Consider the following 23775-nt stretch of genomic DNA (forward strand, 5'->3'; position numbering starts at 1 on the left):
ACCACAAGTGTAGCTACCATCTGTCCCCATACAACACTATTACAGTACCATTGACTATGTTCCCTGTGCTGTACCTTTTATTCCTGTGACTCATTCATTCCCTAACTGGAAGCCTGTATCTCCCACTCCCCTTCGCCCATTTTGCTTATCCTCCTGCCCCTCCCCTCTTGGCAACCATCAGTTCTCTATTTGTGGGTCAGTTTCTACTGTTTATTCATTTGTTTTGTTTTTTAGATTCCATGTATATAAATAGGTACTTGTCTTTCTCAGTCTGAGTTATTTCACTTAGCATTAGCCCTTCTTGGTCCATCCATGTTATCACAAATGACAAGATCTTATTCTTTTTTATGGCTGAGTAATATTCCATTGTCTGTGTCTGTGTCTGTGTGTGTAAATATACCGTATCTTCTTTATTCCTTCATCAGTCGATGAATACTTGGGTTGTTTCCATATCTTGGCAATTATAGATAATGCTGCAATAAACATAGGGTTTCAGCCTTGTGTTTTTGTTTCAACCTTACAGATGAGGAAACTGAGATTCAGAGAGGTTATATGACTTGCCCAAGCATACTCAGCCAGTAAACAGAACCAAGAATCAAACCGTACTCTTTTTTTTTTTTAAGATTTTATTTATTTATTTGACACAGCACACGAGCAGGGGTGGGGAGGGCAGAGGGAGAGGGAGAAGCAGGCTCCCCGCTGAGCAGAGAGCCCCATGCAGGGCTGGATCCCAGGACCCTGGGATCATGACCTGAGCCGAAGACAGACACTTAACCACTTGAGCCATCCAGGTGCCCCTAACCTATACTCTTCTCTTTCTGCTTATTTCTCCCATGTCAGGGCTGAGCGATTGGTGCTCTCTCTGTGACTTCATACGCCTGGTAGTAAGATTAAGGGCTCATGGTGATCCTTCACAGACTTCAGGTGTGTGATGGCATCAGAGCCCCTACGATTTGAGTCCTGGGGAATAGGGTATGGCGAGAGGACAGAGTTGGTGACGCCCCTGCTTCAGGAGCCTAGAGTTCTCCCGGTGTGTGGGCATGTCCCCTTCACCTCAGCGTCTGAGATTGGAGACAAGCATTCGACTGAGCAGCACATCTGGGGGACCCTGTTGAAAACAATGGCGTGGTGTTGGAGAGTTGACTTAGCTCTCTGGCCAAACCAGGTGATGGCAGGAGGAGTTGTTTTCTGTATTGCTGGTGGGAGGTGCCCAGCTACATTCCTTTGCAGACAAGCACAAACTAGATATTTTTGAAATTGAAGGTCTAAAACCAGCCAAAGAATTAATCCTGGACTGAAAAGCATATGGTGAGACTATAGCCAACCTGGCTTGGGTGTTGCCTTCTCAACTTTGTTGCTTTTTAATAAGCCTAGGAATATGTCTCAAGAGAAAGGATTTTTGTGAGCATCTTAGGCCATGTTCCTTATGCCTGCCAGTGGCTGATGGTGAGGCCTTCCGCCATCCGGGGCGCAAGTCCATCTTGCAGTCGTATGCACTTTGGCTGATGAGGTGCCGAGCAGAGGTTTCAGCTGCTCCCATGGGGTTTCCTGATGAAAGGTCAGCTGGATGGGCCTGACTCTTCATCACCCAGCCAAGAGGCCTTGTAGCAGAACGAGAGCAGGGTCTGGACCCGGGGGCTCCCGAGGTACACAGTGGGGCCAAGTGGAGGCGGAAGCTGGACCCAGTGTGTTCTCAGGCTCTCTCTTGCTTAGGAGACTGTAGGCATGAACGAACATAGGCCATGAAGCCAGGGAGGCTCCAGTGCTGATCCTCGCCCTATACTTACTGCCCAGGGCACCCTGGGGAAGGAAGCAGCGGCTTCCTTGTCTACAAAATGGGGCCAATAATGTATCTACCTCTGGGCTGTTAGGGTCCAGTGAGGTGATGGTGTGGGGCTTGTCTGGAATGTTGTAGAGATCAGTACATGGCTGTTTTAGTTACTACTTCGTCTACCAGGGGGTGGGCTGGGATGGAGTCTTCTGAGGTCTCATTCTGTGGGTATGAAGACCCAGTAAGAGCAGTCATTGCGGGGGTGGGGTCAGGGACTATTCTTCAACTAGGAAACTGCAGGCAAGAGCGCCGTCTTAGGTCTAAATTTGAAGCTGGCTGCTCTTTGAAGATTGACCTTGAGTTCTAGCAAGTTCAGCGGCTAGATAGGTCAGCAGTAAGCATTGGAGGGGTCTTGGAAGTGAGATTCCTCGAAAGAGGCAGCAATCTATTACTCATCCTGATTATCTCAGACCCAGGGCGGCGGATGGAACCCCTGTGGTTCAGAGACAGACTCAATATTGCTGGGTGAGAAAGCCAAGCCAGGGGAGAACGAGCACTTTGTACAGCAGTGCCCTGCGAGGGGGCTGCAAACTTTGCTGCGGGAGGCCGGTGGGCCCCCTAGGGCCTCCGAGGAAGCTAAATGAGGTATTCTGTGTCCGGCAGGACGCCGCATGGGTCCTTCCCTCTGGGAAGCCTTCCCCCTGGGCAGGGCATCTGCGGCCGGATGTGGAAGGGTAAACAGGCAGCCCTTCTGCTCTTTACTACGGACGGGCCCGGAAAGGCCCGAGCTGTAGCTTTTCATGTCAGGAAGCCCTGGGGTCCGCCTGGCGCTCCTGAAGCGGCCTCATTGTCCCTTTGCAGGAGCACAGCCAGGTGCCCACGCTGAAGTTGGCGCAACAACCCCAGGGCCCTCTCCCATCCGTTCTCCGCTTGGGAGCCAGAGAATGTCCTGCTCGAAATCTTGATTGGTATCCCTTGCCCTGGGGGTCAAATCTGGAAGTCCCCTGGGCCCTGCAGAATCTCCCCTCCCCTTCCTGTCCTGTCACTGTGCTCTGGGCACACCAGCTGCCTCTCTGCTCCACATGAGTCCCTACCTGTGGATCCCCCTTTCCCCCTCCAAATCCCTGGCCACCCCGGCCCCTGCTCATCCTTCAGTTTATACTCCTGCTCGTAGGGAGGGCATGCCTGACTCCTGCGGCCGGACGTTCAGTGCCTCTCTTAGGGGCGTGTCTGTCACCTCTACTCCTTTTAACTGGAACTACCCTTTGCTCTCTCTGCTCGCCACGGCACGGTGAAGGCCAGAGGACAGAGACTGAATCTCTTCTGCCCACAGCTTTGTCCTTAGCATGTGGGACAGTGTCTAGCAGATACGGGTGCTCAGGAAATAAGCATTTATTGAATGAAGGCGGAACTAGCCAATCAGGCAGGTAGAATGGACCTGCCACCTCCCCATCCATCCCTTGTTTGAGTGTCTCCCAAGGGACACTGTCTCTGCTTTGGTGTGAGGGACAGAGACTGAGCGCCCACAGGCCCTCCTCTGAGGAGGGCACTGTCACTCCCCAGGCCATCTCTGCAGGTCAGTTGAATCCCCTCTAAAAGCTGGCCCTGTGCTAAGCTGTGTGCTCTGGAAGGTCCTTAGAAGTCCTTCCCTGGGTCGCGTCCAGCCCCAGTAGGGTAGCCAGCTGTCCTCACAGAGCTGTGCATCAATGCTTGTAGTGATGAGGCACAAACAGGATGCTTTTTCAAGTGGGGAGAGGAGGGAAATCATTGTTAGAACAGAATCCTCTTCTGTGCAAATATTTAGCAAGCTAGATGTCCGCACGTTGTGTGCCAGGCACGGGTCTAGGCAGCAGGGACACGACGGTGACTATGACAAGAGGAAGGCCCCTCCCTCAAAATGATCCAGGTGGCTAAATGCAGGGAGACCTGTCCTTTTTTTTTTTTTTCTTTCCCTTTTTAAAAATTTTTTCCTTTTATACAGAAATTGCTACCTATAAGTCAAATTAACTCATATGGTAAGAGACAGTGAAGTGTTTTATTTCTAGGGATAGTTGAAAACATCCAAACATAGCCCCGTGGTTTAGCAGTCTGGCCACCTTCCTGAAACCCAGCTCACTATTGTACTGTGGTCTGGGGCAGCCCACTTGTCTCCACGTCCCAAGCCGAGCCTGGAGACGTGCAGGACCAGGAGAGGAAGCGCTGTCCAGGCTATCTTTGGTGGCCATTGTTATTTATGGGGCATTGGCAGAGAAGCCCGAACCACGGAAAATCTAGAGAAAGATAGGCTACACGGTGTGGTTGAGCAGAATTCGATAGCTCCTCGTCACTCTCCGGGCCACGGGCCCCCGGAACGACAGGCTGCCCTGTGTCTGCTGTCAGGCCTGGCCTCGGGCTTTGTCTGCCTCATCCCTCCACACCTCCTTCACTGTCCACGAGAGCAATGCTGGGGGATCGGCCACTCTATGTTCCAAGTCTGCGCCCCTGGGACCTTCTCTCTGTTCGGGACACAAAACCTGAGACTGTTTCTCCTTCTAAATGCAACTTTGTTCTGCAGGAGAGGAAAAGAGTGAGAAAGAGATTGTTCGTTTGACGATAGTGAGGTGTTCTCGGATATGCCTCTGAAAAGGGCCCATCTGCCCCAGCGGCCTTCACTGGGCCCAGGAGGGGAGCCCAGGGAACTTAGTGGGAAACCGAAGCTGCAGCAGTGGGCTCTGTGTGTCCCTCTCGTAGCAGAACAGAGTGGTGCCGGGGGGCCCACGAGCCAGGTTCCATCCTGGGAGAAAGAAACCGGCGTAGATACTGCCTTGGTGATTTAAAAAATGTGTAAGCCTTTGCTCGCTGATTCTGTGTTCTCACTTCCCATATACTTCTGGGCCCCCCCAGAGCCCCGAGTCTGCTCTCTCAGCCATCTCTAGAGACTGGCTCTTTTCCACCCCCGAGGGGCACATGCAGCACTGCCTGACTGAGCAGGACGGGTCTGGCACCTCCCGTGCACCAGGCACCGTGTGGTAAGGGCCGGGGAATTCGGGTGCTGGTGCCTCCTTTCTCAGCGTCTGTCCAGTGCACGATTCTTCCAGAACACACACACACAGGAACATTTGCAAACAGAGACAGAATCCGAGTGTACCCATCACCCAGTAGGAGCAATTATCCCTTTGCCAAACTTGTTTTCAGCGTCTCCCAACACCCCACCCGCCTTTAGAGTATTTTAAAGGCAACCCCAGACATCACCCATAAACACGCCTGTATGTTTATCTGATGTGGATATATGTTTTCTATATAACCACACCCTGTTACACTTGATGCTTCTGACCCTGTCTTAAGAAGACCCTGTCTTCCCCTTCTCCCTGCTTCTCTGGCTCTTCCCTCTCACGCCCTGTATCTGGCTCCGTTCCCCCTACCCACCTCTTAAATGTGGGCATTTCACAGTGTCCTTTCCCCTGGAGGATTTTATCCACCCTGCTCCCGGCCTCTAGTCTCACCTCTCTGTGCAGGACTCCCGTGTCTCAAGTCCCGCCACACTTGTCGCTCTCCCGTGTGATCATTTGCTCACCTGTCACTGTCCCTTGTTAGACTCGGAGGTCTTCCGTGGAGGAACCTGGCCTTACCTCTCCCCGAACGCCCGGCACCAGCACCACGCCCGGCCACGGGAGAAGCTCGGGAGATGTTTGAATGAGTGACCGAGGGAACAGGTGACCCTTTTGCCAGGTTGTAGACTCAGTTTCTGCATGCCGGCGGGTTGTGCGGCACTTACGTCCCTTTCGGCATATCCCGAACCACGTTGGGTCGTTGCTGCCCGGCTTGGACATTGCCCTGCCCGTGGGTCATCCTGCTGTAGTGGCAGCCCAGTTTTACTGATCTCTTTGTCTCACAGATCTCTCCGAACCCTCACCTTCCTCCTTGCCTTTGCTCCTGCTGCTGTCCTAGCTCAGGGCCGCACACGGGGTGCTTCCAGGCGCAGCCTCTAGTCAGACTGGGTGCAGCCGTGGTGCCCCATTCACTGTGTGACTTGGGGGAAATGGCTTAACCACTCTGTGAGGGTAGCGCCTGCGTCCCGGGACTGTGGTGAGACTCAGTGAGTTCACACTCGTGTGCCCTTTGCACCATGCCCGGCACCTGGGAGGCGCTCTGACATCGGCCCCCCTCATCGGCCCTGGGGTACCAGGTCTCGGCCAGCGGCCTCCCAGCCGGCTTCACCCCAGGCCCCGGCTTCATCTTGTTAGCCCCGTGAGTGGTATCTTTCTGAGACTTACATCTAATCAGGTCACGGAGAAACCTGCCCCTCACGGCCCGAAGAACACCTTCGAAGTTCTTCAGCCTCCCTCTACCTTCGGACCCCATCTCCTGCCGCCTCCTAGGGGTCCCCAGACATCTGCACATTGGTGTTTTTTTGCTCTCGATGTTCCCACTATGTGGACTAACCTTCTTCCCAGGTCATCACCTATCAGAATCGTGCTCCTCTTTCACAGCCTAGATCGGGTGTCACCTGACCTCTGCTGTCCTCGGATCACACTGCCCGCCCCGCCGTGTCCCTCTCTGGCCGGACCCTGCCCTCCTCCAGGGTAGAACTGGCAGCTTCTGCAGGTCTCCCCAGACCCTTGCTTGTGACTCTCTTTACTTGTGAATCTCAGCGCACCCCCCCCCGCCCGGAGGTGGGAAAGCTACCTGAAGGCCACTTTCACCTTAGTAGATGCTTAGTGACATAAACTGAGCATTTTTCATTCTCTCTGCCTGTAGTTCCTCCTTTTCTGTTTTCTCGTCCGAGAGGAGAGGATGCTGTGGAAGGTGGAACTCCCGGCAAGGGTTCGCTCCTACCAGGCAGAGCGGCTGCCTACTTTGGCCCCTCTGCTGCCTTTCTCGCGTTCTCCCCGTCGAATTCTCTCACTGGGCACCGGGCCAGACATGGGGGGGGGCGGGGACGGGGACGACGACGTCGGGATACAGGCCTTCTTATCTTCCCTTTGTTTGTTGCTCCACCGTACAGAAGGGAGCAGGCCTCCCCCGCCTCAGACTGGAATGGCCGCACATGTGGTGTCTGCCTTCCTGCCGCTGCCCGCCACCCACGGAGCTGAGAGGATCAAAGGCTTTAGCAGGGGAGGGGCGGGGCGGGGGTTCACGCCAGTGGCACCAGAAACTCCCCTTTCTCCTTCCAGAGCCCCGTCTTCCCCTCCATCCGTTGGGACACGGGGGCCACCGTGGAAGGGCCACGGCCCTTTGGAACGGATTTCGCACGGAGGATTTGAGATTTAATGCAGCGGTATTTCTCAGCAGCACAACTGTGTTTCAAGTTGAGTCTCATGCGTATCTGCCATTTTATAAAACAAACAAAAAGAGCTCTGCTGAGGGTAAATTTGAGTAGGGGGCACCTTCCCTCAAGGCAGGGCTCTTTTGGGAATGCTGTTTGAAAATCACTCCTTGGTATGACTTCCCATTCTCCACTCTTGTGGGCCTTGGGGTGTCCCTTTGGTGGAGTCCGTTGTGGTTCACCCTCGGGCCTGTGTGTCTCTGAAGAAGGTGGTCGAGGGTGGGTCCTAAGTGCACACGTTGGAGGTGGCTGCGTGCCAAGCGGGATCATGGTCCCCTCGTGGCCCTGGCTTCCTGGTTGTGTTAGAGAGCGAGGCTCTGCCTTCAGGGTCCTCTCCATCTTCACTGCTGTAACCCAGCCATCCACACAGCCGCCGGGGAGGCCTTCCTGCACCGTAAATCTGGTCATGCTGCTACTCCCGTGAAACCCCCCGGGGACTTCCTGTTGGTCTTAGAATAAGCCCCAAACCATGGCCTGTAAGGCGCCCCGTGGACTAGCCTTCCTCTCCTCTACTCCAGCCTTGCCCCTGCTCAGAAGTCGGTGGCTCTTTATCTGTTCAGACTCTTTTGCCACCTCCACAGAGAGGTCTTCCTGGACTGGCTGAACTTGATCCCCGCCTCAGCTGCCCCCTCCGCCAGTTGACTTGCCACATTGCCCTGTTGTATTGTACCACATTGTCTCCTGTCTTCTTTTCTACTTCTCATCTCCTCCGCTAGAACAGAAGCTTCATGAGGGCAGGGATGTTTGTCTGTTTAATCCCAGTGCTCAGAATAGTAGGTGGCGTATAGTAGACACCCAATACATTTGAAAATTAGAACGGATGATTGAAGTTTGGGAGGGGCTCAGAACAGTGTCTCCTTCCGGGGGGGCTGGGGGCTGCCCGGGAGGGGGTTGTCTGATGCCAGCATTTTGGGCCCAGGCTGGGATGACTCTGGAATCCTGGGAGGCCCTGTCACCTCCTTTGGTTCTCACGCAGTGTCAAGGCACAGAGACCTCACCATGTTGTTCCCCGCGGACCTCAAAGGCTGTGCCTCCCAGCGCAGCTCCTGTCTCTCCTTCTTGGACTCCTCTGGGAGAAAGCAGGTGGTTGGGGCTCTCTGAACCCATAGAGGACTGGCTGTTCTGCTCTAGCCTGAAATTGATTTCCTCCAGGCCCTGCCCTGAACCAGTTCCTGTGAACAGAGGGAGGGGTCTAAGCCCGGCCTCCCCTGCCACGTGGGAGGAGGAGAGGGATAGAGCCCCTGGGCCTAGGAGCCACCAGCCTCCCCCCACGTCCCTAAAAGGCACACAATGGCAGTTGGGCTGCACCTTTGTTTTCTGAGTCACCGGTGTGATAGCCTGTCATAAATTGTTATTTCCTATACTTCGGGAGCTTTATCAGGCCTCTCCTCTGCAATCGGGAACAGATTGATGCAGGGTCAGTTAACACGTTGTGTCGGAATCTGTCATTGTGCCCATATAAGGCAAACTCCTCGGGTTACTTTTACCTTGGCAGAATCACAGGAATGTCAAGGTAACCAGGCCACCTCAGCGTAGCTCCGATTCTCGTTGGGTCACCTGACTCGTCCTCCCTCTCCCGTGACTCACCCTGCAGCCCATCGCGAGGCCTGTGGTGCTTACGGCGGTTGGAATCGGCCAAGAGCCTCCGGGGCTTCACTTGGTTCCGTGTCTTCCTTAGAGTGGATCAAATGAGAGAAACTACGTGAGGTATCTCACGTGGGGCCCGACAGAGCGGGAACCAGAACCGGAAAGCAGTCTTGGTCAGACTTGGGGTTGGTCGGGAGACGTGCGGATCTCAGTTCTGACACCCCCCAGCTGTGTGACCACGGGCAGATTGCTTCAGCTTTGGGAGCCTTATCTGTAAAATGTAGGGCACTCAGAACAAGATTCTGGTAAGCAGTAAGTGTTCAATAAATGTGAGTCATTTGTACAGTTAGATTAGGGGACGCCTCCTACCCCGCCCAATCATAAAAACACCTCTTGCTATCTTCTTTGAAAGCTCAGCTCCATAGCAGTGCTGATGGTTCAGACAGAGCTGGGACGCCGAGTCCTCCCTGGAAGACTGACCCCACACCTTCACGATGGCACTCCATTAACTGCTCTCTTCCCGACACACACGCACGTACAAAGCCACTCCTCTGTTGTGACAGGGCCAGGAGTTGGATCTGCCCCTGAGAGCGATGGGGGGCCTCCTCCTCCTCCTCTGACATCACACTGCTCCTGGAGACAGTTGCCCCTTATGACTGCTCTGTGGTTTGGCCAGGCCTCAGTACCAGCCCCAGGAAGGCCTGTAGGTGGGGCAAGCCAGAGTGAGAGTCTAGCCCTGTCACTCTGCCAGGGCAAACGGTTTCACCATTTTTAATGGAGCAATTATGAGTCAGAGGTTTCAGTCTCTTTTGACTGGTTCCTCCCAATCCTGTAATTACCCTTTGGCTATAGAACCTTATTTTGGTTTTTCTTTTTTAAAAAAAATCCTTTCAAGACACTGTTGATATTGTCCATCTTGTGTGTTCAAGGGGTCTAAGATGGAGTGAATATGGTAAAGGAAAAAAGACCCCCAAATCGAGAATGATTTCTTTACCCACAGAATTTGTGCCCCCCACCCCCACCATCATAGTGCCAGGAAGTAGAGCCAGGGGCCTGCTTACATGAGGCTGAGGGCGAGAGTGGGTAACTCTGAACACCACCAATTACCTCTTGGCAAACTCCAAACTCTAAGCCAGGAATTTCTGGTCTGAGGCACCTCCCAGAGTGACGATGGATTCATTCATTCCCTCATCCAGTATTCACTGAGCCCCTACTCGGTGCCAGCCCCCAAGAGGAGTTGCCCTGAGCCTCGGCAGAGGGTAGGCAGGCTGACAAGTACCCAGCACCTCCGTGGGCCCCCTGCCAGTGCTGGTCCACTCAGAGATGAGAGGAGTTGATCATGCAGATAAATGCCCTATATTCTCTTGGCCTCCAAACTCACCCTGCTTCTCGAAGGGATCGTCTTACTCCCAGGCCCTGTGAGTGCGAAGCCAGTGGGACAGAGTACATATGAAACAAGTGTATGTGAGTGCTGCTCTGGGCTCCAGTTTCCCCCACTGTGTCAAGAGCATGGATTTCCAGGCCAACGCAGTTCTGCCCTAGCCATGTCACCCACCCCCAGACACCCCTCCCTGCTTTCACTGGAGTAGGAGAAGGCTTCTGGCCTCATCAGTGGACCATTAAATCAGAATGTCCCAAAACAAGAAAAAGGAAAAGGATCACCGAGGAGGAGTTTCAGTTGTCAAAGGCAAAACATGCACTGTTAGAAATCACTTGTAGGCCCAGCATAAGTACCCTCCTGCCACCACGGCCCAGTTTGTGGATCATGTCAGTTCCAGCAGGAAGCAGGCTGTCCCTGCTAGATGGCGAACAGAGGGAGAAATGGTGGTGTTTGCCCTGCCTCCAGGTACCCCTGCCTTTTCCCTTCTCAGTTCTGCTGGGGTGTTTCCGGGGTGGGCTTGCTGGCTCCGAGCAGCAGTAGCCTGAACGACACTGGAGTCTGCCCAGTGCCCCCTCTGCATCTGTCTCCCCAAATACCAAATACCTGTTACCTAGAAAGCAAGTCCACGGGCAGATTTGTCCATGCTAAAACGTTAAATCTACAGACTGGTTTTCTTAGGCACCTGTTCGGATTCCAAGCCACACAGTCTCAGGGCCAGAATTGGCTCACTTGGCTATCTTTTTGAAGGATCAGAGTTTAAACCAGACGATCTTTAATCTCCCTCCCTACCCCGAAACCTGAGCTCAGCTGTAAGCCATTGAAAGTAAATGGGATTTTTGTAGCTCAGACTCCCTGTTGTCCAGGTGAAGGGCCTCTGTGCCTGATCGTTTCACAGCAAAATGCCAGATTGGTCCAGAGGAGGTGGAGGGCATGTCCCCAGTCTCTGCTGCTGCCCTAATTTAAAAACTGCCTTTTGGGAGTGGAAGTTTTCTCTTTTCAAGGTAGCCATTTCAGGTAGGCCTCACCCATCTCTTCTTCCTGCTAAAAAGCTTTCTTTTGAGAGCTGAGTGCTGCCTTCTGCCTCAACCCTTGGGCCCCACATGCCTTTACTTCAGACTCTTATCTCCCTGTGTACTCTGTGGGGAGGGCAGCTTCTTCCCCCTTGGGGAGGACCCATTTCTTTGGTGTAATCTGAGTAGCTTTGGGTTGGTTGGTTGGTTGGTTGGTTTTCCGTGTGTGAGATAGCTCCGGAAAAGGGCCAAAAGTTTAAGAACAGAGACAAGCTCAGACTGGGTGACCTCCCTACCCTGGGCTGCCTCCCTTCTGCTTCTCTGGGGGGTTTCTTTTAGCCCCAGAATCCAGTTCAGTCTGACAAATCCAAGGGCTCCCTGGTTCTCCCTGGGCCTCAGATTCCTCACTTATAGAATGAAGGAGTTAAATTAGAGTGGTGGTTCTCAACCTGGCAACATGTTAGACTCACTTGGTAAGCTTCCTGAGTTTCATTATTCAGGACCCATCTCCAGGGAATCTGATTCATTTTACCTGGGGTGAAGTTCAGGCATTTTTATGAAGCTCCCAGGTCCCATATATTTATTGTCAATTGATAGCCAGCAAGGGCGAAAGACATACTCAATAGGTTAAGAGTCGTCTTTTCGATAAATAGTGCTTGAGACAATTGGATATCCATATGCAAATAATGGAGTTGGCCTCTACCTCACACCATATCCAAAATAACTCTAACTGGATCAAAGACCTAGAAAGAAGAAAACATAGGCGTAAGTCTTTGTGACCTTGGATTAGGTGATGGTTTATTAGATAGGATACCAAAAACACACGCAACCAAAGAAAAATAATTATCTTAGACTTTGTGAAAATTAAAAACTTTTTTTGCTTTGCTTCAAAGGACACTCAGAAAGCGAAAGTAAAAAGACAACCCTCAGAATGGGAGAGAATATTTGCAAATCATATATCTGATAAGGGTCTAGTGTCCAGAATATATAAAGAACTCCTACAACACGACAATGAAAAGACAAATAACCAATTAAGAAATGGGCAAAGGACTAGAAACATTTTCCAAAAAGGTTAATACAAAGTCAGTAAGTACATGAAAAGATGCCCAATATCATTAGTCATTAGGGAGATGCAGATCAAAACCACAATGAGATACCACCTCACAACCACCAGAATGACTATAATCAAAAAGTCCGATAATGTGTTGGCAAGGACGTGGAGAAATTGGAGCCCTCCTACGTTGCTTATGGGAATGTAAAATGGTGAAGCCTCTTTGGAAAACAGTCTGGTAGTTCCTCAAATGATTGAACAGAGAGTTGCCGTATGGCCCAGCAGTTACACTCCTAGGTATATACCTAGAGGAAATGGAAACACACATCCACGCCAAAACTTACACGTGAATGTTCATAGCAGCCTTATTCACCATAGTGTAGGTGGGAATGACCCAAATGTCCATCAGCTTGTGGATGAATGGATAAACAAAACATGATACATTCATACACTAGAATAGTGCTCAGACAAAAAGTAACAAAGTGCACCTGCTAAAACTGGATGAACCTTAAGAACAGGCTGAATACTGTATGATTCCATTTATATGAAATGTCCGTAAAAGGCAAATGCATGGAGACAGAAGGTAGACTAGCAGTTGCCAGGAGCCGGGGGCGGGGTGGGGGGGAGGGTTGGGGAGTGCTCACAGTGATGAAAATGTTCTGGGATTAGGTAGTGGTGATAACCGTACAGCCTCATGAATAAACTAAAACTCACTGATTTTTATACTTTAAAAGGGTGAGTTCTATAGTATGTGGATTAACTAAAAAAAAAAAAAAAAATTGGTTCTCCAAACTGTACACCTGATTAAAAAGAATGCATGGCACACCTATGATCCAGCAACTCTGCCTCTGTGTTGCATTAGTCCTCTACTGCTGGGTAACAAATTGCCTCAGAGTTTAGTGGCTCGGGGCGCCTGCGTGGCTCAGTCGGTTAAGTGTCTGCCTTTGGCTCAGGTCATGATCCCGGGGTCCTGGGATCGAGCCCTGCGTCGGGCTCCTTGCTCAGTGGGAGCACAGCTCCCCCTGCTTGTGCTCTCTCTCTGTCAAATAAATCTTTTTTTTTTTTTTTTTTTTTTTTAAGATTTTTATTTGGGAGAGAGAGAGCATGAGCGGGGGGAGGGAGAGGCAGAGGGAGAAGCAGCAGACTCCCCGCTGAGCAGGGAGCTGGATGCGGGACTCAATCCCAGGACCCTGAGATCACGACCCGAGCCAGAGGCAGACACTTAACCGACTGAGCCACGCAGGCGTCCCATAAATAAAATCTTTAAAAAAAAAACAAAAGCTTAGTGGCTTAAAATAGTATTCATTATCTTAAAAAATGAAGGAGAGAGAGAGAGAACCAGAAGAGCTCGAGGGTAATTCTAGTGTACAGCCAGGGTCGAGAACCTCTGGACTTAAAGGGTCTCTGGCAGCGTGAAGAACCAGGTCTGGCCCTTCTGTTCCTTTACTCATCTGGTGGTCAGGCTAAGGGAAGGGAGGTTCGGGCAAGATGGCGTTGTGTCAGCCCACAACGTGGCAAATCCCGGGGGGGTTCTGGCTTCACCAGCTGCAGCCCTGACGCCGCGGTGGTACCTTTGGGAACAGGAAGGATACAGTAATGAATAGAAATCTCCTGATCACTCACTCTCTGCGGGCTGTGTGTGCATCGCCCTGTCGAATGCTCACATCAAGCCTGTTATCCTCATTTTACAAAGAGGGAAGCGGAAGCTGAGAGAGGTGACATTTGTTTTCTAAGGCCACACACTCAGCAAGTGGCGAGGTGAGGATTTGAAGCCACGTGTGAGATTCGAGAGCCCCCGTTCCCCACTGTGTCACTTTGTCCTCTCCTCGGCGTGCCTCCTAGCCCGCCCGCTGCCCCCCACTGCCCAGGCCCCCCCGTTGCGCCAGAGTCTCGGCGAGCCCCACGGCCCTGATGCCTGAGCTGGCATGAGGCTCCCGAGGTTCTCCCGTCCTCTTCCATCAGAGTAGCAAGCCAAGAGCAGGGTCTTCCCTGGCTGGCTTTTGGAATGTCTACAGCTCCAGGATGCCTTTCTGTGAACTGTTGAAAGCAAGCAGTTTTATCCCTATCTCAGGACTCTCACCAGTATAAAATGGGATTAGAAACTATGACGTCATCAGTGACTGGACATGAGAAGCCCCCAGACCATTCTGCTCGTTCTAGGGTTTACTGAGCAGCGGCTGCGCAAGGCCGTGGGGTCCTGCAGCAGACCGGACTTGGCTCTCGTGGAGATTACGGTACACTCGGGAGGGAGACTGGTTACGGGCGGAGGACGTAATTTCTTGAGAGTAACAAGTACAGCAAATATGACATAACAGAGTAAAGTGATTGCAGGGTGCAGACGTCAAGGTCAGGGAAGACCTTCTGGGATGTCGTCTAGACCAATGCTTCTCACGAGGTGGGGTCGACACTGCAGAATCAGTCTGTTGCTTCCTGGTGCTTCCCAGCGTGATTGGCCGAGGCAGAAAGGGTGGCTCTGGGGGGGGGGGGGGGGGGGGGGGGGGGGGGGTGGCGCGTGGGGGAGAGCTGGTTTCTGGATGGACACGCAGGACCTCTGGAATGCTCACAACTCCACTCTGCAGTATTTATACCTCTCCTCCGACTGGGAAGTCAGAGCTTTTTCATGTAGGCTGAGAAAACTCCGAATAAGGCAACGTCAGGCCAGGACATAAGAAGCATTCCATGTTTCCGTGTAATTGCTTTCAAATTAGGTTATGTCGTCATGGGACAGGCATACGCAACAGGCCCGCTCTGCCCTTGACTAGCTGTGGAGTTGGGTTCTGGGGGGGGGGGGGGCAGCTCATTGTGTCCCCCGTGCTGCAAAACCACCAGCCTCAGTTTCTGGTGGGGCTGCATCCATCTACCTGGCAGCCAGTTCATTTTCTGTTCTCGGCCTGCTCCCTGGTTTCTCTCCCCTTCAGCTCTGGTAAAGGCAGTGGGTCTCCAAAACAGTACTCAGGTGTACCATCTCAGAACTGTTCCAGAGCCTCACAGACTCCCTGGATGGTCCATGCAGCTGTTCCCAGGGCGATCGCCTTTTTGCCTGGGCCGTTGGCAACCCAGATTCCAGTAGGCTGAGCCATCGGGCCCTGAAAGGGCCTTTATAGTTGGTGATCTAGCCCGGGGGTCAGGGGAGCAGTTTCTGCTTTCAGGACCTGAAAAGATGCCCCACTGGGGCCAGGCCTCGTCTGAAGCGTGGCAGTGGCCAGGCATATGGGTGATAAGGGTGGATGCCTATCCTTGGGATAAATAGCTGTCCCTCCCTTGTGTCCAAGCCCCAGACACCCTTCCTGAGGACCCGTGGAAGCAGGAACCATGGGCAGCATCAGAGGCCACAGCAGGCAAGGTGGGAGTTCAGGAGGTGGGACGGCGCCCTCCCGCTCAAGGCAGCCGGTGCCCCAGCGGAGCGGCAAACCCAACACGGTATTGCAGAGACGAGGTTTGAAAACTCCCAGCACCATGGGGAGCCCTGTCTTGCCTCCGTGTGCCCTGGGGGAGTTTGCCGTGACCAGTTCCAGTCAGTCCTGGGCCGGGGAAAAGATGCAGCCGGTCCTCGTGGGTCAGGCTCTTGGCCTGTGATGTCCTGCTAAGGGGGTGGGCGGCATAGCGGCGGAAGGCGGGGGATGCAGCGTGAGGCAGCAAAGAGTCGGTCCTAAAATTCTGTGAGCGTGGAGTCAATGGAATCCACATGTGAGCATCTGCCGTGTGAGTAGGAGTAGTGCAGCCTTCGACCCTGGTCCAGGAGCCCCTGCTTGCCAGGGCCCATAATCAAAGCCAGTATGCTCACCCCAGCCAAGGGACTTGGCTGAGCCTGTTTCTCGGCCCAGACTGACTTTTCGAGAGACTTCCCTTTATTCTGGGTTTAGTGGAATTCCAGCTTCCAACAGACATTTCCCTCCACACCACCCCCTTCAGTACCACGGCCATGTTTTGTAACAGGAAGTCTTTGAGAAAAAGAGGGTAGGAAAGTTTTTCCAGCTGGGGCGGCCGCATCCCACCAGGACCCTTTCTTGCACTCACCACTCACCATCACTCTGTCCACTGGAACACCACTTGGTCGCCCTGTGTCTTCAAATGTTTGGTTCTTATTCAGTGACTGCCCCAGAGTAGAGAGGGTTTACCTCTTTGGGTTGGGGGAGGGAGTCATCAATGAATGGCTCATTAAAGCCCCCTGCTGCCACATTCCTGGCTGCTTAGGTCACCTCCCGAACAATATCCATCATTCATTCACCCAGCCGCCCCACATCCTGGCCACTGGGAGGGGTCCTTGTGACACAGGAAGGACTTTATGGCCAGCGATGTTAGCCCTCCCCTCCCTCCCCCCACACACAGAGTGACAAAGCAGAAACAGCCCAGGGGCCCCTCCAAAGCTTGCCTGCCTTCCCCGGTGCACCAACAGCACTGGGAGTGGTGACTGGATCCCAGAGGAACCAGCAAGTCTGTCTTTCTCTCTCCTTCCACCCCTTCCTCTCCCCCACTCACACCCTGTGCTATTTTAACAACCAGAGAAGAATCTTGAACAGGCTGCCAGTGTGCAGAGGCAAGTTCTAAAGCCTCTTCTCTGTGGTTTTTTTCACGTGGGTTCTCAAAGACAGACAAGTCCACATCCTTCCTTCCTCCCTAGATAGGTCAAGGGCTGGGTGCAGGCCCCCTTCTCAGAATGGCAAGGACAGGCTGGGAGCAACAGGGCCACCCCTGGTGTTGTTTCGCCCGCCTTGCGCTGGGTCCAGGCCACCCTTTAGGAAGCAGGCGAGCTTTTGGAGGTACAGCTCCGCCTGCCTGCCTCACCCAGTGAGCTCCCCTCCAGCTCGGGGACCGGGCTGAGGCTGGGTCCCTTCTTGACCCCATTCTGCTGGTTCTGCTTTGCCAGGCCAGTACCGAGCATCCCACTCAGACGTTGTGGACGAGCAGCCACCCTGGGCTTGTGTTGACAAGCTCCGTGACCTCGGGCAGTCAGTTCACCTCTCCCTGCCTCAGTTTCCTTATCTGTAAACTGGAGATGATAATTTACATGATCATGAGGTTGGAGGTTTTAAAGAGTTACTACGTATAAATAGTGAGAACTAGTAATTAGCAGTTCTTGCATAATTACCTTTGACATGCCCCCCCCCGCCCCCCCGCCTTCACCAGAATGTAAATTATCTGTCAGCTTTGCTTCTTCCCATGCCCGGTACCCAGTAGGGGTTCCAAGGTGGGGTTTGTTGGCCAGGCGAATGCACTGAGTGCCCGGGGTCACAGACACTGCTGAGTCCGTGCTTACCCTGAAAATGACCTTAATAGTAAAGCCCAGCTGAGCTCAATGCCTTTTGCCTTTTCCTCCTCCCACAGAGTGCCTGCCGGGATCTCTGGACAGCCCCCCCGCCCGCCCCACACCCCCCAGCGAAATAGAAACCTTGAGCTTGCCTTTCTCAGTCACAGCAGTCGGTAGCTCCAACGTGGCTCCTCCGCCTTGCTCCCGCAGGTCTCTCTCAGAGGCTCTTTACTCTCTCTTCTTCCTGGTCCTCATGCATCGACCCTCGCCTCCTTCAGCTCTGCCCTCACACGGCAGCCGCCAGTGACCTTCCCCAGGCCCCGTGAGGTAGGCCCCGCCGGCCTCCTGGTACAGCTTGCCCTGCCTCACTCCGTTCCTTTCTCTCCGACCTGCCGGAGGGCCTTGGCACATGCTGTTCCTGCTATCTGGAAAATATCCCTTATTTTTGTTTTCACTCTTTCTCAGTCGTATCAGAGTCTGAGAATCACCTCCTTAGGGAAACTTCCCTGTGTCTGCCCCTGCCACTAGGTCAGGAGCTAGCATGTTGAACACTCTTAGCTCCCTTTCCGGGGGGGCGGCGGGGAGGAGGGCACATACCTGACGCCTCAGAGTGGGGCCTCTGGAGCTCCGAGCACCCGGCTTTAAGTCCAGCTCTGTAACTTTCCAGGCGCGTGACTACCTGTGGTCAAGTCACGACACCTCTCAGACCCTCGGTTTCCTCATCTGTAAAATGGGGCAGCGGTGGCAGCTACCCCACGAGATACTTGTGAAGATATGAGAAGTTAGTACTTGACACAGCGCTCAGCACACAGTGAGCTCCATGGAGGTGTCCGCTCCGGTTGTAACTCTCACCACTTGCCCTGCGCGTGTTGCTTCTGTAGTTGAGTCGCTTGATTCACGAGACCCGCTCCCTGGTGAGACCAGGCGCCCCATGACTGTGCAGGCTGGTCCACGGTTGCTCACGCCTGGGTACTCGGCCCAGGACCTGGCCCGGGGTTGACACCCAGCAAATGCTTGTCTAGGGAATGGACGTATTCCAACCCCATGGGCCCGGGGCATCACGGAGCGTTGGAACCTGTCGGCGGTTGGGCTCTGTAGCTCGTGCTCTGAGAACTGTGCAGAGCGGAGGGTGGGGTGGTGGGCGCACAAGGCCTCTGTTGAAACCACCCCTCCACACTATCCACCTCACACATCCTCGTCTAAACTGGGCAGGGAGAAGAAGTGTATAAGTAGAGAGTTATTCTCATAACCAGCTAGAAAAAACTGAATTTTTAATGTCCCTTTCGAATTCCAGCTCCACCTCACCAGTCACTGCTTGAAGAAGTGGCCATCTGTGGTGGCCTTGTTCCCTGAGGATGGCCTCACGAGGTCCTGCTCTCCCTGTCCGTGGGCCCCTGGTGTCAGTACGTGCCCCTCATCTTCCAGAAGGAGGAAACAGAGCCAAGCAGGGCATGGAGTGGGAGGGTGGGCAGCCTGTCAGCGGGGTTTCTGTTCTGTCTGTGGCAGATTCAGGAGCCTTCTCAGCACCTAGGCGGGCAGGTGGATATTCTCCCCAGCACCTGCTCTGTGTTCTGCTCAGGACTCTGCCTGCTTGCAGTTAGGGAGACGGAAGTGCACAATGCATAGTTACCATTTATTTGAAAATAGATCTTCCTTTGACATATGTATAACACTGAGTGCTTACTTCATCTGTGCCAGGCACAGTCCTAAGTGATTTACTTGAATTATTTTGTTTAATCTTCACTTAAGAGGAGAGGTTACTGTCCCTGTTTCATCACTGAAGAATCTGAGGCTCATTGCTCGCCCAGGGTTCTGCTGGCGGGTTGCCTCCCTGGCCGCGGCAAGATTTTGACCCGGGTCTGTGTGAGCCCCAGGCCCTAGAGGGTCTTGTGTGCTCCCCAGAGAAGATGAGCAGAGGATGGGGTGCAGGTTTGGAGGGCAGATAGCGCAGTGACCTTGTGAGGACGGATAGCCTGAACCCGATGAGGCGAGATTTGTTCACAGCCGCCACAGGAAGAGGGTCTCCTACAGTTTCATTTCCGCTGCAAACCATGGGGCTGGGGTGAGGGCGAGGGCCTTTGCAGAGAGGGAGGCGGCCAATTCATCCGGCATTTACTTTATGCCAGGCACCGCGTCGGGTGCTTTAAAGCATCTCCCCCACTTAATCCTTACAGCAACTACAGGAGGTAGGTTCTGCTAAGTCCGTCTTACAGAGAAGGAAACTGAGACGTAAGGAGGTCAAGGAGCTGGCATTCAAACCCGGACCTGTGCCCTTTGAGAGCGCGTGGGCATAACCCAGGCAGGCCAAGGTGATGAGAGCTGCCATTTAGACACGTTCCTGGCCCCTCCTTGCAGACCAGGGGCCTAGATGTTGGCCCTGACAGCACCAGAGCCCTGAGGGGCTTGGCCTCTGGGAATCGCTCTCTTAGGTCCTCAGCCTCGGGATGTGATTGGTCGCTTTGCTGCTCGCCAGCGTCTGGCAGGTGCAAGCACGAGCAGAGGCCCGGCGTTCCCAGCCCGCTGCTGCCCGCCGCTTTGGAGGAGGTCGAGTTGCACGCCTGCCCACTGCCCACCACCGTGGCCGGCTGCGGCTTAGGCATTCTAATGGCACGTGGGATGTGAGACGGAACCCCTACGCCCCTGGAGCTTGCACACGTGCAGGCAATGTCCAGTAAGACACAGAATGACTGGAGAATGCTGCTGAGAGCTGCCGAGGGCTGCGTGGTGGCCAGGGTAGGCAGGGAACAGAGAAGGCACTCTGAAGGAGGCAGCAGGATTTCAGGAGAGGAGGAGATCTGGGGGCGGCCCAGCGATGAGTGGGGACCTGCTGTTTATTGAGCACCTGCCGTGTGCGCTGTGGGCATCGCCATCGCGAACCCTCACACTGACCATGACTCGGGTGCCGTCCTCCTCACCGTGTTATGGATGGGGAGGCAGTGTGTCCACACGGGTGGCGGAAACAGCAGCCTAGCCCTCGTTTGTCTGACTTGAGAGTTGCGTAGGGGGAGCTGGGAAATGGGGTGGGAAGGCCCGTTCCCATGTTCCTCAGTGAGTTTGGTGGCCGGAGCTCATGCATGTGGGGAGGCAGAGGACAACACCCAGGTGTGAGAGCCCAGAGAGAAAGGTTCCGTGATGAGATCTGCACAGAGGAGGGGACATCCGGGTCAGCCAGTGTGGGTGTCCCCAAGGAGCGGCACTTCAGGCTGATTTTGGGGGATCGGTAGGTGCCAGCTCAGGAGAGGCAGCAGCAGGGCCCAGGCACCCTTAGCTGAGGGGACAGCCTCACACAGGATGGGGTCTGTGTTCCCCATGCAGAGGGACTCTTCGAGTTGGCGACAGGTGGGGCGGGGGGCCCTGGGCCACCCACAGTCATCCACCATTCGGGTGTGGGTTTGGAAGCAAACCTCGTGCCCATCCTCACTGTGGTGCAGCGTGTTAATTAGGTGGCTTCTTTGTCTGGGAGGGGCCTTGTGTTGAGTCTCTGAGTGAGCAGGAGTGGTGACAGTTGTCAACACACATGGTGCTCCGCCAGAGGCTCCTGGCAGCCCCTCGCCCCCCACATGGCCTCTGCCTGCGCCTGGGCCTGGAGTGTGCTCTTGTGCGCCCCTGGCCCTCTGCCCACATCCACGCTGGCCCCTGCAGAGGGAGGGGGCAGGGCGGGGCATGGGGGCTCCGTGAGAAACAGAAGCGTGGCATTTTTCCCAGACCCTGCTGTGGGAGGCTAAGTTGCCCCAGAAGGTGTCTGGACACGTCCATCTTTAACTGATGTGACGTGCGTCCTGGGGGCTGATGTCTGCTGACATGCCGAGCCGGCGGCGGGCTGTGACTGGGGCCTTGTGCTAGATATTCCGTGTATGGGATTTGGGCTTGTTTGTGGCCCTCTCTGCCCGAAAGCATCCTGTCCCCTCCCAGCATCTGCATGCCCTGTGTTTCACAGAAACTTCCTCAGAGACGGCTGCCTAACCCCGGTGGGAGGTGGGTGCCTGCATCCCACTTGCCTTCCAGCCCCCTCAAGCTCGCTTAAGATTTGGAAGGGTGGGACGTGGAATGTTCTCCAGGGAACAGAGGGTGTCTGGCCTGCAGGGAAACAAACGAGGCTTGCACAGGGCTCCGAGGAGCTGTGCTCCTGGCCTTTTAGGGGAGGTGTTCGCTGCCAGGCCACCCAAAGCTCGGAGAGAGACCCATGTGAGGAACCCTTGAATTTACAGAAGGCTTTTATTTTCCAGCTGCTTTCCTGCCCCAGGTCATCTCTGTGCTGCCTGAGCTCCTACCTGAAGGGCAAGGAAGCTGGTGCTGGCTGGGGCTGGGACCCGTGGTCTTGTCCCCTGGCCGGGGGGTGGGGGTGGGGGCGGGCGGGGGAGCTGGATGTGTCTGTCCAGGAGAATATAAGCTCCCCGAGAGTAGAGACCCTGTGTTTTGCTTCCATACTCAGGGCCTCGTGCTCAGTCACATTTGCATGACTAGGTTCTTGTCCACCATCTGCCACTTACCCCTGGCTGATGGTGTGGTGGGTCTGTTAACTATCCTAAGCCTCAGTTTCCTCAGGTCGACTTGCCCGGGTCGCTTAAAGAGCAGAAATAGTGCATACGAGGGCCGCGTGGTGGCCACTGTTGTCCCAGGGTCAGGACTGTGTGTCTAGCCCTTTTGCTAGAAAGCCCCAACAGCCGCACTGACCCTCCAGGCCTCTCTGTCACGTTCCCCAGACGTTCACAGCCTGGTGCAACTCCCACCTTCGGAAGGCCGGCACGCAGATCGAGAACATCGACGAGGACTTTCGAGACGGGCTCAAGCTCATGCTCCTTCTGGAGGTCATCTCAGGTGAGGCCCCTTCCCACCACAGGACAACCCACACCTGGAACAGGTGGGCTGTCGCAGGTCCTGGGGACACGGCTCACCCCAGCAGTCCCGTGCCTGCTAGGTGGGGCGTGAGGCTTGAGTGACAGCAGCGTGTCTGGGCGCTGGCCTGGGGGCGGCTTGGGGGGCAGGGCACCTTGGCGGCAGGTTCTGGAGAGCAGTGGGGTCACTAAAGCTTCTCTTTCTCGGTGTGTGACTCTCAGGAGAGCGGTTACCTAAGCCGGAGCGGGGCAAGATGAGAGTGCACAAAATCAACAATGTGAACAAAGCTCTGGACTTCATTGCCAGCAAAGGAGTCAAGCTGGTCTCCATCGGGGCGGAAGGTGAGCTCGGATGGGGCGGCTCGGTTCCTGACCTGTAGGCTCTGAGCCCTGAGCTCTGTGTTCGAACAGAACTTGCGTGGGTGGCAGAGAGAGCACTTGGGGGTGTGTAAAGCTCCAGTGTGTATCTGCAGTGACCACAGTGACTGTCTTCTCGATGTGATCATTGAACCCACGACTTCCCCCACCCCCCACCTGCAGAATAATCCATCCAGGACTCGGGAATCCATGCCCCCTGTCACGTAGGGCAGGTCTCTTCTGCATGGGAGGAATGGCTTTGACTTGGACCCTGGATACCCTCACTTGCCCTCCTTGTGCTGGGCCCCAGAGACACTGACAGACACGTGGCCAGGCATCTCTCTGTGCCTGGAGCACCTTGGCCTTTTGGTCCTGCCTGGTATCTGTGGGCAGGAGGGAATGCAGAGAAGAGAAGGACATTCGAGGTCCAGTGTCGGGGCTCTGGGGTGGAGGGTGCAAGTCCAAAGGTCAGTGACGAGACCTTGCTGGCCACACGGCCCAAGGGAGTTTGGCCTCTGACTGGATACCCAGGACCCTCTGTGCCCCGTGGGGGTGCCCAAGACCACGATCCTTCATTCTAGATCCTCCCCCTAGAGCAACAACATGCTGTCCCTCCAGCAGCCAGCTCATCTTGAGCTCACAGCGCTTTTGGAGATGAGGCGAGGCCTGATGGAGCCCAGAAGCTCCCCATCAGCCCGTGCTCACAGTTCAGCTCATTAGAGCAGGATTTCCTACACCCTGACATCCATGTTGTCCCAGCTTTTAGAAAAACAAAGACAACTAATTGCCGTTAATGACCGGGCTCTGAGAGTTTGGCCAGGACTCTGGGCCAGAGTGTGTGTGCTGAGTTCCAAGGCTCTGCCCCCACCCGGGACCTCTCCGGGAGGGGTGCCAAACGTCACATGCCCTGGTTGAGGTGGTTGGCGTTTGTTTAAAAAAAAAAATCAAAACACCAAAAATCAGTTGGGTCCTCACGTTTTCTGTCCTTACGTGTATCTTTCATCCTGGCTCTGTGCCATCTTTCTGCCTCTCTCAGCTGCATTTATTTTGCTCAAATGCTCGCCTGTAAATACAGAAGGGGTTAGAGGAGAGACCCGGTGGCACTCATCAGTTTTCATTTGAAGAAAAACTCCATCTAGAGATGTTCTCTCTTCATGCCCAACTTGGTTCACTCCCAGTCCCTGTGACCGCTGGGCCCTGGGACGAAGCTGGAAGGCAGCCCACTGGAGG

The 23775-nt window shown here is 54.3% G+C and overlaps 1 protein-coding gene across 6 annotated transcripts in view; it reads left to right on the top strand.

Annotated features, from left to right (window-relative positions):
- Window positions 1-23775, top strand: part of ACTN4 (actinin alpha 4) — a 69897-nt gene that overhangs the window by 21291 nt on the left and 24831 nt on the right. For all 6 annotated transcript variants that reach the window (XM_032390128.1, XM_032390127.1, XM_032390129.1 and 3 more), the window contains exons 2-3: window positions 22057-22171; window positions 22411-22530. In XM_032390128.1, coding sequence (XP_032246019.1) covers window positions 22057-22171; window positions 22411-22530 — 235 coding nt within the window. The remainder of the gene's footprint in view (window positions 1-22056; window positions 22172-22410; window positions 22531-23775) is intronic.

Source organism: Phoca vitulina, unplaced genomic scaffold (assembly GCF_004348235.1).
Source record: "Phoca vitulina isolate PV1807 unplaced genomic scaffold, GSC_HSeal_1.0 scaffold58, whole genome shotgun sequence".
Lineage (NCBI taxonomy): Eukaryota > Metazoa > Chordata > Mammalia > Carnivora > Phocidae > Phoca > Phoca vitulina.